General features: G+C 42.2%; 1 protein-coding gene across 1 annotated transcript; it reads right to left on the bottom strand.

The window, feature by feature from the left end:
• Positions 1-2458: 2458 nt before the first annotated feature.
• LOC144253955 (GTPase IMAP family member 1-like) lies at positions 2459-5832 on the bottom strand. Its single transcript, XM_077796660.1, has 3 exons — positions 5759-5832; positions 3583-3631; positions 2459-3381 (listed from the first exon to the last, which is right to left on the bottom strand). Exons 2-3 carry the CDS (start codon positions 3608-3610, stop codon positions 2525-2527), a joined length of 885 nt encoding a protein of 294 aa, XP_077652786.1. The 5' UTR covers positions 3611-3631; positions 5759-5832; the 3' UTR covers positions 2459-2524.
• Between the last annotated feature and the right edge of the window lie 9857 nt (positions 5833-15689).

The following is a 15689-nucleotide window of genomic DNA, read 5'->3' as shown; positions in this document are numbered from 1 at the left end:
AAGTCAAGGTGCTTAGCCCTAAAAAGTGCTCAAAAACACTTATTGAATAAATGAATGGAACCTACTAGTAAATGCTCCAACAGTTCCTTCACTTCCTTCTGTAGTTAGTTCTAGAAGAGCAATCTTAGCAGGCTGCTCTTAGGATAGAGACTTAGACAGGTGCATGCAGCTATCCAGACATGAAGGTTCCAGGAGGAGACATTGTGCTCTTCCTGACATTCATCTATTCAGATCTGCAACAAACTACAGGAAACCCTGGACACCTAGGAAATGACCGTTTTCCCAATAATTGTTCTGTGTGACACTAAAGTCAATCTCCTTTCAGCCTGAACAGAGAGAGAATCACTCTCCACCTGCTTCTTTGTGTTCCATGTTCTCCTCTACCAAGCCTCCTTCAGTCATGGCAGAAGGTCTTTACCCCATGCTGGCCACCAGTGCTCCTCATGTGACTCTCTGGGTGGAAAGCACTGAACATGCCCAGTTGTCAGCATGCTCTGGGCACTTGACAGAGGTTCCGAAGGCCTGAGTGCAGTAGGCATTCAGGGTGGATGACTGCTGGCCAGGTGAGAATCAGCTTTCCTGAGCTCAGGGAATCACAGCCACATCTCTGGGACATTTTGAGCAGCCATCTTCCCTACCCACTTAGAGTGATCCAAGGGGCCCTCGGTTTATGCCTCAAATCTCCCATTCAAGACAGAAGTTAGGATGAAAATGATTGATAATGGTTTTCTTCTGATAGAGGAAGAGGTGAAGCCAGGCAGAGAGGAAGTGCAGCATTTAATGTTTTCTCCTGAGCCATCGTGCTGGGGTCCTAGGAGGACCCCCCCTTCCAACTTACCCAGAACTCGACTGAATTTACCACAAAAAGTCCAGCATCCTGGGAAAACCCTTAGACCAGTCAAATGAGTCACTTGTGGTCCCTGAACACTTTGTTCATGCGTGTTCTCCCCCATCATGTCCCTCTGCCCCTTCGTGCCTCTTCTGGACCTGGGATAGGAAGTCCCCCTGAACAAGACTAGCAGGAAATGTGGACATGGAACTTCCAATCAGAGTTAGGAAGGGCTGAAGCAAAACATTGAAGTCTGGTTTCTTTTCCTCGTCTACATTCACTCTAAAAAAATTGTTTTCCTTGCAGAAGTTCTTGAGTGGGCCCAGTGTGTGGGGTATAAATACTCCTTTTAAAGAAATAGATGTCCTGCATATCAAATGCCTGGGCTTACAGGTAAATAAGTTAAACCCAAAGAGGTCAGGTGAAGACATCCTGTATTAGGTGGGCCGTCTTTCTTCTGTCAGTTTTGCTATCAATAGATGCACTTTGGTCTTCTAGTTTGGACAATGGGAAGGGAAGGAAATCCATGCCCTGACCAGCTCAGCGTGCTCTTCTAAAAATTAAAGAGCAGGCCCAAAGAACATGGAAAAGTATAAAACACAGGCATTTCTGTTTTATCAGTGTCATTGTTTCCTTTGTGTCTGGGCAAGGTCATAGGCTACTCTTTAGGTTTAAGAGGAGTCACATGAGGGTGAGCAAAGAGTCTTCTGGCTCAAGATGTGCCAAGGAGGCCACACGTGCCCAAGAAGCTCCATAGCAGGAGCAGAGGTCCTCTGAGGGTAAATCTAAGAGGTGGAGCTGAGGGTTCAGAAATGCCCAGGTCAAGACACTGGGCAGCTGTTTGAGCCCATAGCAGACCCAAGGGTGGAGGGAGAATTAGAGATGCCATAAATCATATGCTAAATATCTGATGTGTCCTAAACTTACCATTTTCTTCTGAGGCTATACACCATAAGAGGCCTGGTGAGTGGAAGTCCAGATAGAACTTGCCAGAAGCAGACCAAAAACCTTTCCTTTAAGGCATCCACAATCTCATTAGAGGGACAAGGCATATGCAAATGAAAGACAATGAGTAAGTGCCCCCAAATGCATTCTTTAGACCAGGGTATTTCATTTGCCTCATTATGGGCATTAAAAAATGAAATAGAGGCTGTCAACATTAATCACATTAAATATGAGTACGTGGAAGTGTTTTTAAAATGCATTATGGTAAAAAATATGTAAGAAGCACAGTTTTAGGCAAGTTATTTCTTTGGGAAGAAAAGAGGTGAAAACGGACCAACTCTAAGGCGAAAGCACTGAAAACAAACAAACAAACAAACAAACAAACAAAACCAAAATCTCCAAATAAAAATCCTGTTTACCCAGGGCCATGCATTTGTCCCCTGTGCAAGCTATGGGTTATTTCACTATTTTCTAAGACAAGATGAAGAAAATGTCTAAAGGAAGATTTTCAGTTAGAAAATTTTATTTTTAAAATTTTCATACATATTGTTAAAAAGGAGACTTAAAGTGAGATTTGAGCCTTTGCAAAGTTGATAGTGATCAAAGTTGTTTTCATGTCACTAAATTTCTGAGTATGAAAAGGACAGGATTCCTTTGGAATGAAGTTTTAATATTCCCCTTGAACTCTTAAGCATTCGGTTTCTTTATTGCTAAGTTACCACAAATTTTAAGACTTGCAATCTCTGTCCCTCAGGTCATCCATGAACTCCGGAAGAGCAGTGCATAGACCAGGAGGGCGCTCCCCAGCAGGAGGGCCAGGCCCAGTCTCCAGCAGGTCCTCGGGGACTTCCGCCATTGCCATAGCCCCTCCAGCAGCCTCATCCCCAGGGGCCTCCGCACGCGAGCCACCAGCATCTCAGCCACCCTGTGGAGCCTCTCCTCCGGGTCGGCGCCGTGCAGCGCCTGCGCCAGGTCGTACACCTGGTTGGTGTAGTGTGCGCCCCCGCGCATGCGCACCAGGCCCTGGACCAGGCCCAGCAGCTGCTCCACCTGCGCCTGGCGCTCGCTGCCCGTGGCGCGGTTGTTGAGGGCGCAGACTCGGCCCTCGCACTCGGCCACCAGCTCCCGCAGGGCCCGGTTCTCCGTGCAGCGCACGTAGTCCTGCACAGAGTCGCCGGCCAGGTCCTCCTTGTGGGTGAAGACGAGGACGACTCGCGCCACCACGGCCTGGCCGAACAGCTCCTTCACCTTGCGCAGCGCCTGCTGGTCCTGGGCGGTGAAGCGGCCCAGCTGGGTGACCAGCAGCAGCGCGTGCGGCCCGGGCGCCGACAGCAGGTAGCAGCGCGCTCTCTGCAAGCACTCAGGGTCTGTGTTGTGCACGTCGGAGCCGAAGAGGTCGGGGGTGTCGATGACGTGCACGCGCCACCTGTCCCAGCGCCCGCTGGCAGCAGCGCAGGCTCTGGTCACCGACGTGGCTCCCAGCCTGGACAGGAAGTGCCTGTGGCCCAGGACGCTGTTCCCGGTGGCGCTCTTCCCGGCTCCCGTCCTCCCCACCAGGATGAGCCTCAGCTCAGGCTCCTGTCGGGACCCGGTATCGTCTTCTGAACCTGGAGGACCAAGGGTTAGAATCTGACATCAGTTCAACCAACTTCCACTGGGCAGCTCCTCTGCTTTCCAGCCAAGGGCCTTGCCAGTTCACCCCAGGCTGGAGACCCCTCTGGGAATTAAGTGTATTTAGTCACGAGTGAGCCCACTCCCCTCTTACCCTGAGCTGAACCACTGGATGCATTGCTGGGATCTGTTCTTACCGTAGGGGTCTTCTTCGTCTCTTGCCATCTTCTATCCTCTCAGGTGTCCCTGAAAGTCCCAAACACGATTGGCTCATTCACGTGTCATCCCTCTGAATAGCATAACCACCTTTTCGTTGTGCCAGGTAAAGTCCAAAGAACTGAGGTTGTCACTGTTACAAGACATGGCCCTTGCTCGTCAGGGTGGGAACATGCAGGTGTGTGCTTTGGGGAGGGGCAGGTGCCTCAGTATTAATTTTCCCAGATAATAATTCAAGGTCAATGTCATGAGCTCCTGATATAAAAAATTCTCAGAGGATTCAGCAGCCAGAAGATACTTAGTTAAATCCTGAGGACTGGGAAGTTTACCAAGGGACTTACAGACCTACTTTAGGGTGGTGGGACTGGAGAAGGAGCAAGAAGAAAATTTGAAGCCTTCTTTTGGAAAGTGGAAGACAGTCACCTCCCAAGCCTACCTGCAGATTCAGCTTCTGCTGTATTTCAGGCAAAGCCCTGCCTTGTCCAAACACATCTACCTGTGCTCCGTGGCTGGGGGGCCTGGGAGCTGCCCTCAATCACTAAGTGTGAGGATTTCTAAGTAAAGGGATATGCCCAAGTCTAGCATTATTTCATACAGTGGACACTCTGGTCACGTTTCCATGATCCTACAAATCCCTGAGCACAAATGCATAGTCTTCCCTTAGACTGTATCTCCAGCCTCATTTCCAGCTAATCCCTGCTCATTCAGCTTCTCCACAAAGAGCTGACTTTAGCGCAGTTCCAACCCCCTCTGTGCTCTCACCCCTATGACCAGCCATCCTCTCCCATGTTTCTTTCAGAGTTCCTATCTACATTTCCCCATGGTTTCAAATTCTGCCTCCTTATGCCTGCCACCCTGGTTACTGGGAACCGGGAAGTTTACCAAGGGACTTACAGACCTCCTTTAGGGTGGTTGGACTGGGCACCAACAGAAAGGAAAGCAGAGAGAGAGAGGGCTGAACAGCTTGCCTCTGGCTGAGGGTCTATGAGAATGGATTTGCTGCGTTCAACCCTAAGGTGTTCTAGGCTGCAGGAGCTCCTTGGCCATCTCCCCAAGTTCTCCACTGAAGTTCAGCCCACAGGATTTGTGTGGCTAATTGTATTGCATATAGAAATCCACAAACTCCTGTAATCAACAGGAAATAAGAAACAGCCACAAGATTATAGAACAAGATGAAGAATTTAGCTGATGAAGAAGTCTCTAATAAAGCTGAAAGTGGTAGAGCATGTTGGAGGGGACCCAGGCCAGTGGGACTTCCATAGAGTTTCAAATGGGGTTGATATTATTTTAAATAGTTTTTAAGAGAGAGATAAGCCCCACTGACATCTGAGGTGAAAGTGGTTCTTAATTATTCACAAATATAAAACGTGCAAATCTATATTCTTAATACTTGAGGAGACCTCAAAATTCATTATTTTCTTTCCTCCCAAACTTGTTTTTCAAATGACTTTAGTGTCTGTCAAAATTCACATTTCTTCCACCCACCATTAGAGATTCTGATGCAAAGAATGGGATCCTTCTGATGTAGTCAGTCCATAACTCAGAGTTGGAAATCAGTTATTTTTCAAATCCTTTCATTGTATAAATGAGGAAATTGAGGTGTCTCTGCAGCTGGAGTGGGAAAAGCTTGAATTAGGGAACAGATGATTAAGGGACATTGAGGGTGAGGGGCAGGAGACCAAGGTCCTGATTTAGATGGCTCCTGAAGGTCCCTGCTGTGGTCATGAGGTGGAGAGTTCAGGTGTACCCAGGTTTCCACACAGTAACTCGCTGCCCCAAGGTTAGATTGCTCATGGGCCACAGAAATACCCTTTACCTTTGCTGAACATACAACCTGGGGATGTTTCATGTCTTTTAAATTGTGCTTTGTTCTTGGAAGCAGATCCAGCACTCACCGTGGGAAGAGACAGGTTTTCGTTCCCATAATTCCCATAATGTGTGTGCTTGGGGAAGATGCTCCCCAACCTTCTCTGAGCTTGCTCTATTTGGAATTTTGAGCATCAATTAAAACCTGGGAGCACGGCCTTGGCTGCTATGCACAGTGACAAAACATGGCCCTTGTGGGCTGCACAGTGCTTAGTAGAGTCAGGAGCACAGCAGGAACCCTCCCCAGGGATCAGTCCTTCCTTCCTCCCTCCAGCTCTCACTTAGGCTCACCTTTCCTGGTGACAGGCTCTGGAGTGGCTCTGAGAAGCAGGACCTCCTGCTTTCCCTTCTGATGTGAGCACAGGAAGCTCCTTTGGCCCAGCTCACAGAAGAAGTCACTCAGACCCCAGAGCTCAGGAAGGTAGGGAGGGCCTGATGATGAAAACTTAAAGAGACAGAAGCATTTCCCATCCACTGGTGAGTCTGCAGTGTTTCTCCTACAAATCTACCTCCAGCTGTGACCAAGGTAGGGATATCAAATATCTTGCCCTAACCTAGGCACGGCCTTGACTGTTTCAACTCAAATTTTAGAGCAAATGGGTGATTACTCTGATCATCAGATAAAAGAACTTGCTTTCCCCAGGACATAAACTGAAGAGAGCAGCACATACTTCAGGGATCAGTGTTATTGTCTGAAATACAAGAAAAGTTTATATGACATACAAAGAATCAGGAAAAAAGAATCAGAATATTAACTAGTACAAGGAGATTCACAGATGATCCATTCAGTGGGATTACCAGATAAGGACTTAAAAATCATAATAAATATGATAAAAAAATTCACAGAAAAATAAATATAATGGGCTAAGAAATGAAGAATTTCAGGACAGAATATAAACCCCAAGAATTATTTCTGAACTAGGAAATATACTATCTGAAATAAACTTAAGTGGATATACCTCCTAGCACGTTGGACAATGAAGAAAGGATGCATAAATTTGAAGAGAGATCAAGGGAAATTATTCAAACTGAAGCACAAAAAGGGAAACAATTGAAATAATTTACATGGCACCAAAAATCACTGGAATAATATCAAGCAGTCACTGGAAAAGAATGGATAGGATAGAAATATTTGAACATCAAAGGAACAAAAATTTTAAAATTTGATGAATATTCTCAATTGTGAATTCAAAAAATTCATGAATCTAAAGTAGAAAAATAAACAAATAAAACTAAACACAGGCATTTTACAGTCAAACTTCTGAAAACCAAAAAAGAAAGAACGAAAGAAAAATTTAAAATTAAGCAGAGAAAAAAAGACACATTACACAAAAGGGAACAACATAAAAATAATGGCTGCTTTTTTTGTAAGAAAAAAAAATGCAAGCCAGAAATCATTAAAATATGTTTAAAGGGATGAAGAAAAATAATGGATCCACAAATATTTCTATATTCAGCAAAATTAACCTTGAAAAATAATTTTAAAAAAGATATCTATACCTAAAAATATTTTAAAAAAGACATTTTAAGATCTGAATACTATAACGGTGCAGGCACATCAATGTTTATAGGAATGTAATTCACAATAGCCAAGTTATGAAACCAGATGCCCATCAATAGATAAAACATTAAGACAATGTGGTATGTATATATAATGGAGTTTTATTCAGCCAAAAGGAAGAATAAAATTGTGGCATTTGCTGGTAAATGGATGGAACTGGAGAATATCATGCTAAGAGAAAAAAAACAGGCTTAGAAAGTCAGGAGCCAAATGTTTTCTCTTATTTGTGGAAGCTAGGCCAAAGTAAGGTAGGGGGTGGGGGTAGGTAACCCCTTGAAAATAAAGTTGAGATCAGAGGAGTAGAAGAAAGGAAGAGAGGGGGAGGGAGTAGGGATAGGAAGAGGCAGGGAGGCAGGAATGAAATTGATCAAACTATCCTATATACATATATGAAGTTACCATATTGAATTTTGCATATATACATATCACTAATTTAAAAAACTATGAATAAATAGAAGGAAGGCTCTAGTTATTTATAAATAAATAAAGGTTCTGTGCAGAATCTTTTTTAATTTGATACCATCCCACTGATTGATTTTTGGTTTTATTTCTTGTGCTTTAAGTGTCTTGTTAAGGAAGTTGGTTCCTGTACCAATATGTTGGAGTGTTGGGCCACATTTTCATCTCACAGTTGCAGAGTTTCTGGTCTAATTCCTAGGTCTTTGATTCACTTTGAGTTGACTTTGTGCAGGGTGAGAGAGAGGGTCAAGTTTATTATTCTACATATGGACATCTGTTATTGTGAGGTTTTTAACACAGGAAGAAGTGAAAATGTCAGTATGAAATAAGAAGGGTAGGGGTTCAACGGAAGCACACACTGATATCAGATTCTGTTTCATTTGAAGCGGTGTGCTTTATATTCTAGGGAGAGAGTACTAAGTTAAAGATAAATACTTCAGGTGCTATAGCAACCGTTTTAAAAAAAAGAGCCAAAAGAGATAAAAGGAAATAATTTTTTAGAACTCAATTAATACCAAAGAATGAGATAAAGAGGAACAGAGAAAAGACTAGGTAATGAAAATGCGGAGCAAGTTGATAGACTTAAATCCACCTGTAACTATAATTATGTTATATACAACTGATTTTTGACAAAGGAGCAAAGATAATTTAATGGAGAAAGGATGGTCTTTGCAACAAGTGATTCCAGACCATTAACTCAAAATGGATCATAGATGTACATGTAAAATGCAAAACTACAAAACTCCCAGAGGATAATACTGGGGAAAATCTAGGTAACCTTGGATTTTGCAATAAGTTTTAAAAGACAACACCAACAGCAAGTTCATGAGATTAAAATTGATAAGTTGGATTTCATAAAAATAAAAACTTCTGCAAAAACACTGTTAAAAACACACAATAGGGCTGGGATTGTGGCTCAGTGGCAGAGTGCTTTCCTCGAGTGCATGAGGCACTGGGTTCAATGCTCAGCACAACATAAAAATAAATAAATAAAATAAAGGTATTATGTCCATCAACAACTAAAATATTATTTTAAAAAAAGAACACAGAAAAAATAGGATACAGAAAATACAACACAGGAATATCAAAGTTAGATCTCGGCAAAGTTTTAAAAAAATTGATAAAGCTCCAGTTAGGTTGATCAAGCCCAAAATAGATAAGCACAAATCACCAATATCGGAATTCAAAGAGGAAAGATATTGTAGTTCTTGTATCTATTAAGGGGATAATTAGATTTTATTAATTCATGCAAAAAATCTAATAACTTTAATATAGAAGGCAAATTCCTTTATAGGAACAACTTATCAAAATGAGCATAAGAGAAAATACTAAAAATCAGAAGAGCCTTAATATGTGTTGTTTAAAAATTGAATTTGTAATGAAAGAGCACTCCACAAATGAAACTCCAGATCCCAGTGCTTTACCAGTGAATTCCATTAAACAAGGAGCTGTAGAAGTTGGAGTGCTTGATATGTAGACAGACTCCTTTCAGGGAGAAGCTGTAGGCTTAGGGCTTGCGGAAAATACTTTCAACTGGCCTCAGTCTACTTTTAAGTGATATACTGCTGAACATAGAGCATAATTTTCTTTTACATTGATGACCTCATTTAATTCTGAAATAATAATTTCATTGTCTATCTTTTCCAGGTGAGAAAACAGATTCAGAGAAGATAGATTTTTTTACCCAAGGCAATTCAGTTGGTGGAGGCATAAATATTTAAATAATATAATTTATCCTTTTCTGATATATGTCCTATCATTGCATATAATTTATTTTTACATATATTTTAAATCTCACTTTATATTATTATTATAGCTTCAAGTCAATTATATTTAAAGGAATTTAACTAATAAGAAAACTACCCTAAATATTTATCCATGTTGTTACCATTCCTGATTATCTTAATTCCTTTGTATAGATCCAAAGTTCTCTCTGATATCATTCTCCTTCTTGAACATTTTCTTCATAGTTCATCTTTGCTAGTGATGGATTCTTTTAGCTCTACTAAATCTGCAAAGATATCTGCTTTCATTTTTGAAAAATAATTTTGAAAGATCATTTAATTTTGACAGATTTTCTTCCAATATTTTAAAGATGTTTTTTCAGGTCTGCTCTCTCACATTAATTCTGCAAAAAAAAAAAAATGCTGCCAAGTTTGTCTTTTTCTTCTGAATGCAAGATATATATTATCCCTGGCTTCTTTAAAGATTTTCTCTTTATCACTAGTTTTGAGCAAGCTATTACAATGTACCTCTACATAGATTTCTTTGTGTTTTATTTGCTTGAGGTGTTTTGACCCTTTTGGGAGTGTGGTTTATAGTTCTTGTATAATTTATATAATTTTTGGCCATTGTTTTTAATGGACATTTTTTCTGTTAATACATTTTCTTTTTAATGAGTCCAGTTTTTTGAACATTGGTCTACTTGGGGTTGTCCCATTGCGGCTGTTTTTTCCTCTGTGTTTTCTCTGTTGAAATGTTTGCATTGCTCTGTCTTCAAATTCACGAAGTTTTTATTTTTCTAGTAGTCTAGTAGTTCTATGCAGTGTCCTTTTCACATCAATATCATGTTTTCATTTCCAGAAGTTAAATTTGAGTCTTTTTATGTCTTGAGTTTCCCTACCTAATGGTTTGACCACATATTTCACACCTGTATTAATTGTTTCAGTACCTTTGTCTGCTTATTTTAACATTTATGCTAGATCTTGGTTGATATCATGTTCTGTTGATTAATCGGTGTTATTTTTCATGTTTGGAAATTTTATTTAATGCCAGGCATCTGGTTTCAACCTTGATATGTGCTAAATATTTTTTTACTTTTATAAATATTCTTGGACTTTTTTCCTGGAATGTATTGAGTCATGTGGAAAGAGTTTGATGTTTTAGGCCTTGCTTTCAAGATTTTTAGGCAGACCTGAGAAATTTTCAATTTTGGCCTCACCATTCCCTGTCTGAGGCACGGGTCTTCTGTGCACTCTACTCAATGCCCCATAAATCCTAAGCGTTTCCGTTTGGTAAGACAGAAGTCTTTCCTGCTCCCACCATAAGTTCAGGACACTATTTCCTCTAACACTCTTGAGTGTTTCCCTCTCTGCCTGTTGGTTAAGATGGGGTGTACTGTCTGTTCTCATGGTTTAGCATCCTGGTGTGGTCCTTTCCTTGACCACAGGGAGTTTTATCACATGCACATGCTGATCATACTGCACTGAAGACTCAAGGGCCCTCTCCACAGGTGTCTGGAGTTCTCTTTCTGTACAGTGCTCTCCTCTCCTCATACTCTGTTCTGTAAACTCTGGCCACTTCTGTCTTTCCAGAATCCCAGCAGCATCATCAAATCATGGACACTGCTGGACTCTCCCCTTTACATGTTAGATTTTAATACTGCAGAAGAAACCACCACAAACAGAGCAACCCCAAACAGCATACTTTATCTCACAATCTCTGTGGGTCCGCAGTTTAGCTCAGCTTAGCTGCATTTTCTGCTTCCGTGTTTTCCCAGGCTGTGGCCAGGCTGAAGCCTTATGCATGGCATGGCTGGGAAAAGACCTACACCCTCCGGTTGGGGGCAGAATTCACTTCTGTGTGGCTCTAGGACACAGGACTCTGCTGTTTCACTGGCTGTTAGCTGGAGGTGACACTCAAGTTTTACAGACCACCTACAGTTCCTACCAACTGGCCCTGTCCACAGGAAGTTTTCAGTGTGGAGATGCTTCCCCTCCAGCAGGAGAGGGAGCAGGCCTTGAAGCCAGGTGGACTTGGACTGGAGTGGCATTCCTTCAAGTCCCCCACGGCCTGCAGGTCAGAAGTGGGCTGCGGGTCCCTTCCACATTCCAGTGAGGAGTGTCTATAAAAGCAGGAAACCAGGAGTCAGGAGGCCTTGGCAGTGGGCACATGGCCTGAGCCTCACTGTCTCTGTGCTGTGGCTGGGAAACCCAAGGCGGAACCTGGGCAGCTGTGGTCTTGCCTTGTTTTTGACTCTCAGTGATGATTCTCTTGTTACCTGATGTTCAGTGTGTTGAGCACCCTTATCTTACTCATCTTGCCTGTTTTCTGGGTGGTTTCGCATGGGGCAAGGAGGGTGTGACTCTGCTCCTTGTTTTGCCATTTTGATTTCACATGAAGCTTTCTGGCGTTTATTTTTTAATTTTAGTTTTCTGTTTGTTGTCAGACTATAGAAGTGCCAGAGCTTTTTAAAATGGTGATTTTCGTATTGAGACCCATTGCTCTACTTTTGCTTCTGATAATCTGTCTGAAAATTATTTTTCTTTCTTATCAATGCTCAAACCTGTATTTTTTATTTGTTTTCCTTACCTTGCTAGTTAGGAGCTCACTAAATGCTAAATAGAAGCAAGACTCCTTTTTGCCCAATATTAATAGAAATACCTGAGGGGGGTTTTTTGGTTTTGTTTTGTTTTTTAAGAAAAACTCTCTTCATTTGTCTCCTTTTACATGCTTTCAGGATCTTTATATACTTATAGTTTTTTCCAAGTTTTTATAATTCTCCCACAGGAAAGTTTATATAATCAATCCATCTCTCACTATGATTTTAAAGATTTTTATTCATTATAATTTGATGTATAAAAATTTCACGACTTTTTTCAAATATACTGTTTTACTCAGCCTTTTCACTGCTGTGACTAAAAGACCCAACCAGAACAGCTGTAGAGGAGGAAAAGTTTACGTGGGGGTCACAGTTTCAGAGGTCTCAATCCATAGGCAGCAGGCTCCATTCCTAGGGGCTCAAGGTGAGGCAGAACATCATGTGGAAGACAGTGGTGGAGGGAAGTGGCTCTCATGATAATAAGGAAGCAGAGAGAGAGAGAGACTCCACTTGCCAGATACAAAATATATACCCCTGTCGAGAGCCATCCGTGTGTGGACCACATCGGCGTCATAGTCACAGCATAATGAATAGGAGAATCTGGTGTCTGGGAAGTTCCCATGGACATTTCCTCTGGTGGACTGCCCAGAGACATTGTGAACCCTATTCAGGCTCTGTCCCAGGTCCCACACAGCCCCTCTGAGAAGGGGGTGACCTGCCAAGATGCCAGTCAGCCTGCTGACTGCAAGACACCATGAAGCAAGATTCCACCCCTGAAACCTTATTCCTGCCTTTGATGTACCCCCTTAAATAAACCTCAGCAGCCAGTTTCTAGTGGTTCAGCTCCAGCTTCTGTGTGGAATTACAAGTGTTTCCAGGAAGAAGAAACAGAGTATACAATGTGATGGCAGGGAGCTCACAGGTAACCAAAGGAGGTCCAGGATGGCTGGATCCTAAAGGAAGTCAAGGATGGCTAGCTCCTAAACTGGACTTCTGTACAGGTCAGATTGTACAGAAGGAATGTTGCAGATATAGGTAGATGATTTGTACAGGGACTTATTTTTATGTTTGGATCCTGAAATTTTTCTTATTGAAAATGGAAAATTGCTGTAGGGTTGGACTGAGCTATTTCATGGTCAGATGCCGCAGTCTGGCTGGGCACAAAATCACAAGCCACTCAAGCAGGAACACACTTTATTTCTGAAACTCCCGCCAATGCCATGCACTCTCCTGGGAAATATGCCGAACCACACAGGCAGCATCTCCCAGGCCACACTACACCAACAGACAAATCCCTCCTCCGGAAATCCCTCCTACCGCACTTCCCCAACCAATGGGAACTCTCAGGGAGTCCTGCTAGAGCTCCAAAGTAGCAGGCCAAGTTGGACAGCAGGGGTCTAATATTCATTTGAATGCAGATCTTAACATAATCATATCATCTCAATGGCTTGCTGGTGTCACCTTTCAACCAAAAATGCCATGCGTCATTCCTACTTGGCTGTGGCTCTCAGCAGTCAGAGATGGGTTATGTGTGTTACGTGAATTATGGATTAAAAAGCCTTCTCCCTCATGTGCTTTACATGAGGTGAATTCTGCTTGCATTATTGGGGCCCTCTGCTTCCTCTGCCTCTCCATCCACCTCATCCTTTTAGTGCATGCAAACAGAGCAATTGTGGTCAAACTGACCTAGAGAGGAGCCCTGGCTTGACCCTTTGAGGTGATTTCACTGGGTTCTCACCCACTCTCTTTCTTCTGCTCAGAACCTTGTCAAAACCTTTTTCCGGCCAGGGTTGTGGCTCAGTGGTAGAGTGCTTGCTTAGCAGGCATGAGGCATTGGGTTCAATCCCTGGCACCACATAAAAATAAAAAAATAAAAATAACAAGGTATAAAATAAATTCTGTGTCTGTAATTAAAACAACAACAACAACAAAACCTTTTTCTCCTCCAACCACTCTACAAGAAAGTTTCTTTCATTTTTATTTTTATTCTCTCTGAGTTCAACTATGTCTTGAGAAGATCTTGGTTTGGGGTGTTTTGCCAAGTGTCAAAAATAACTGTTTTGAATTTAGTATGTAAAGGGAAACCTCAAGATCCAGGGCTGCTACTGAGGCAAGATCTGTCCTCGGGGAGAGCAGAGAACTGTCTTACCCTGTATGACCTGATGATGCTGAAATTCCTCTCTGACAAAACATGTGCCTGTTGCCCACTCATCCTGAAATATCAGTCCTCTCTCATGAGTAGACATTTTCCACCAGGATAGTAGTCAGGCAGAGGGAACGGCACACGTAGAAGAGGTCAAAGGAACTGAAAAAGACCAAAGTATCTGGGCAGAAGAGTTACCCATTCAAATCCTTAAATACTTCATGTCCTCTGAGAGGCTTTCTGCTGTAATCTGCAGCCCATTCCTCTTGAATGGTCAGTATTTTGTAAAAGATATAAGCTCTGAAGTCCTAACACTACAGATCCTGGGCTAGAGTAACCTCTATCCAAGGTCTAGGGATTAACTATATCATCCATTAAAATGAAAGAAATTGTGTCCCAAGTAGCTACCCAAAATACCTAGAAATAAGTTTAACTAAAGAAGTGAAAGAATGTGAAAGGAAATGAAGGTCCCTCAAAAAATGGAAATGCCTAACGTGTTCATGGATTGGAAGAATTAATATTGTGAAAGTGTCCATACCACCCAAATCCATTTATTGATTCAATAAATTCCCATCAAAGCATCAATGACATGCTTCACAGAACTAAAAAAAGTCCTAAAATTCATATGGAAGCACAAAAGTCCCTGAATAATCAAAATAGTCTTGAACAAAAAGAAGAAAGCTGAAGGTATCACAAAACCTAATTTTAAGACATACTATAAAGTCATAGTAATCCAAACAGCATGGTATTTGCATAAAACAGGCACACAGTTTAGTGGAACAGTATAGAAACCCCAGAAATAAACCCAAGAACATATAGTCAACTGGTTTCCAACAAAGACACGAAAAACATACGTTTAGGAAAGTACAGTTTTCTTGGTAGGACAACATGGAGAAGATTGGAACTTGACCCCTATCTCTCACCCTGTACAAAAAATCAAATCAAAATGGATCAAAGACCTGAGGAGTCAGTGGTTAGACCTAATGGATCAAAGACCTGAAATTCCATAACTATTAGAAGAAAGCTTATGGGAAACACTTGAAGACATTGGCACAGACTATGATTTTTTGGATATGACTCCTAAGCAAAGCAAACCAAAGGAAAACTTGACAAATGAGATAACATCCAACCAAAAAGCTTCTGCACAGCAAATGACAGAATGAAGAGAAAGCCCACAGAATGGGAAAAAATATTTGCAAATGGTTCATCTGATAAAGTGTTAATATCCATAATATATAAATCATTCAAGAAACTGGCATGCACTGCCCACCCTAAGCTCAGGAAGCATGCTTGTGCCCACACTACTAAGGGCTGCAAGCTCTGCCACTCAAGGATCAAGGTCTAGGCTCTAGCTCAGGCTCCCAAAGGTTCCTAGGTTCCCAAAGGTGCCCAGATCCCCATAAAGTCTCCATAGTAAAGGCCTCTGTCTGTGAATGAGAGGGTAGAAGGACTGATGTGACCTCCAGCCCCCTATCTGCAGGGGCTGATGTCATCCTATAATATCTGTACAAATAAACCAGAGGCAGGAGAAAGAATAAAAAGCCAATGATTTTGCACCAGGACAATCGGAATTATATCTTGAGGGCATCTCAGGAATCAGCAAGATGCCCCCATCACAGGGCCAAGGATGTAAACGTGTACATTATTTCAAAGACTTGATGTGAGAAGAGAGTGCCAGGGAACCCTGCTCGCACAGGGCTGCCTAGGTCATTGTTTCCCCAGGTTTATTTCTCCATGC

Source organism: Urocitellus parryii, chromosome 3 (assembly GCF_045843805.1).
Source record: "Urocitellus parryii isolate mUroPar1 chromosome 3, mUroPar1.hap1, whole genome shotgun sequence".
Classification (NCBI taxonomy): Eukaryota; Metazoa; Chordata; class Mammalia; order Rodentia; family Sciuridae; genus Urocitellus; species Urocitellus parryii.
Note: the sequence above shows the minus strand (reverse complement) of the source record. Positions and strands in the feature narration are given on the sequence as shown.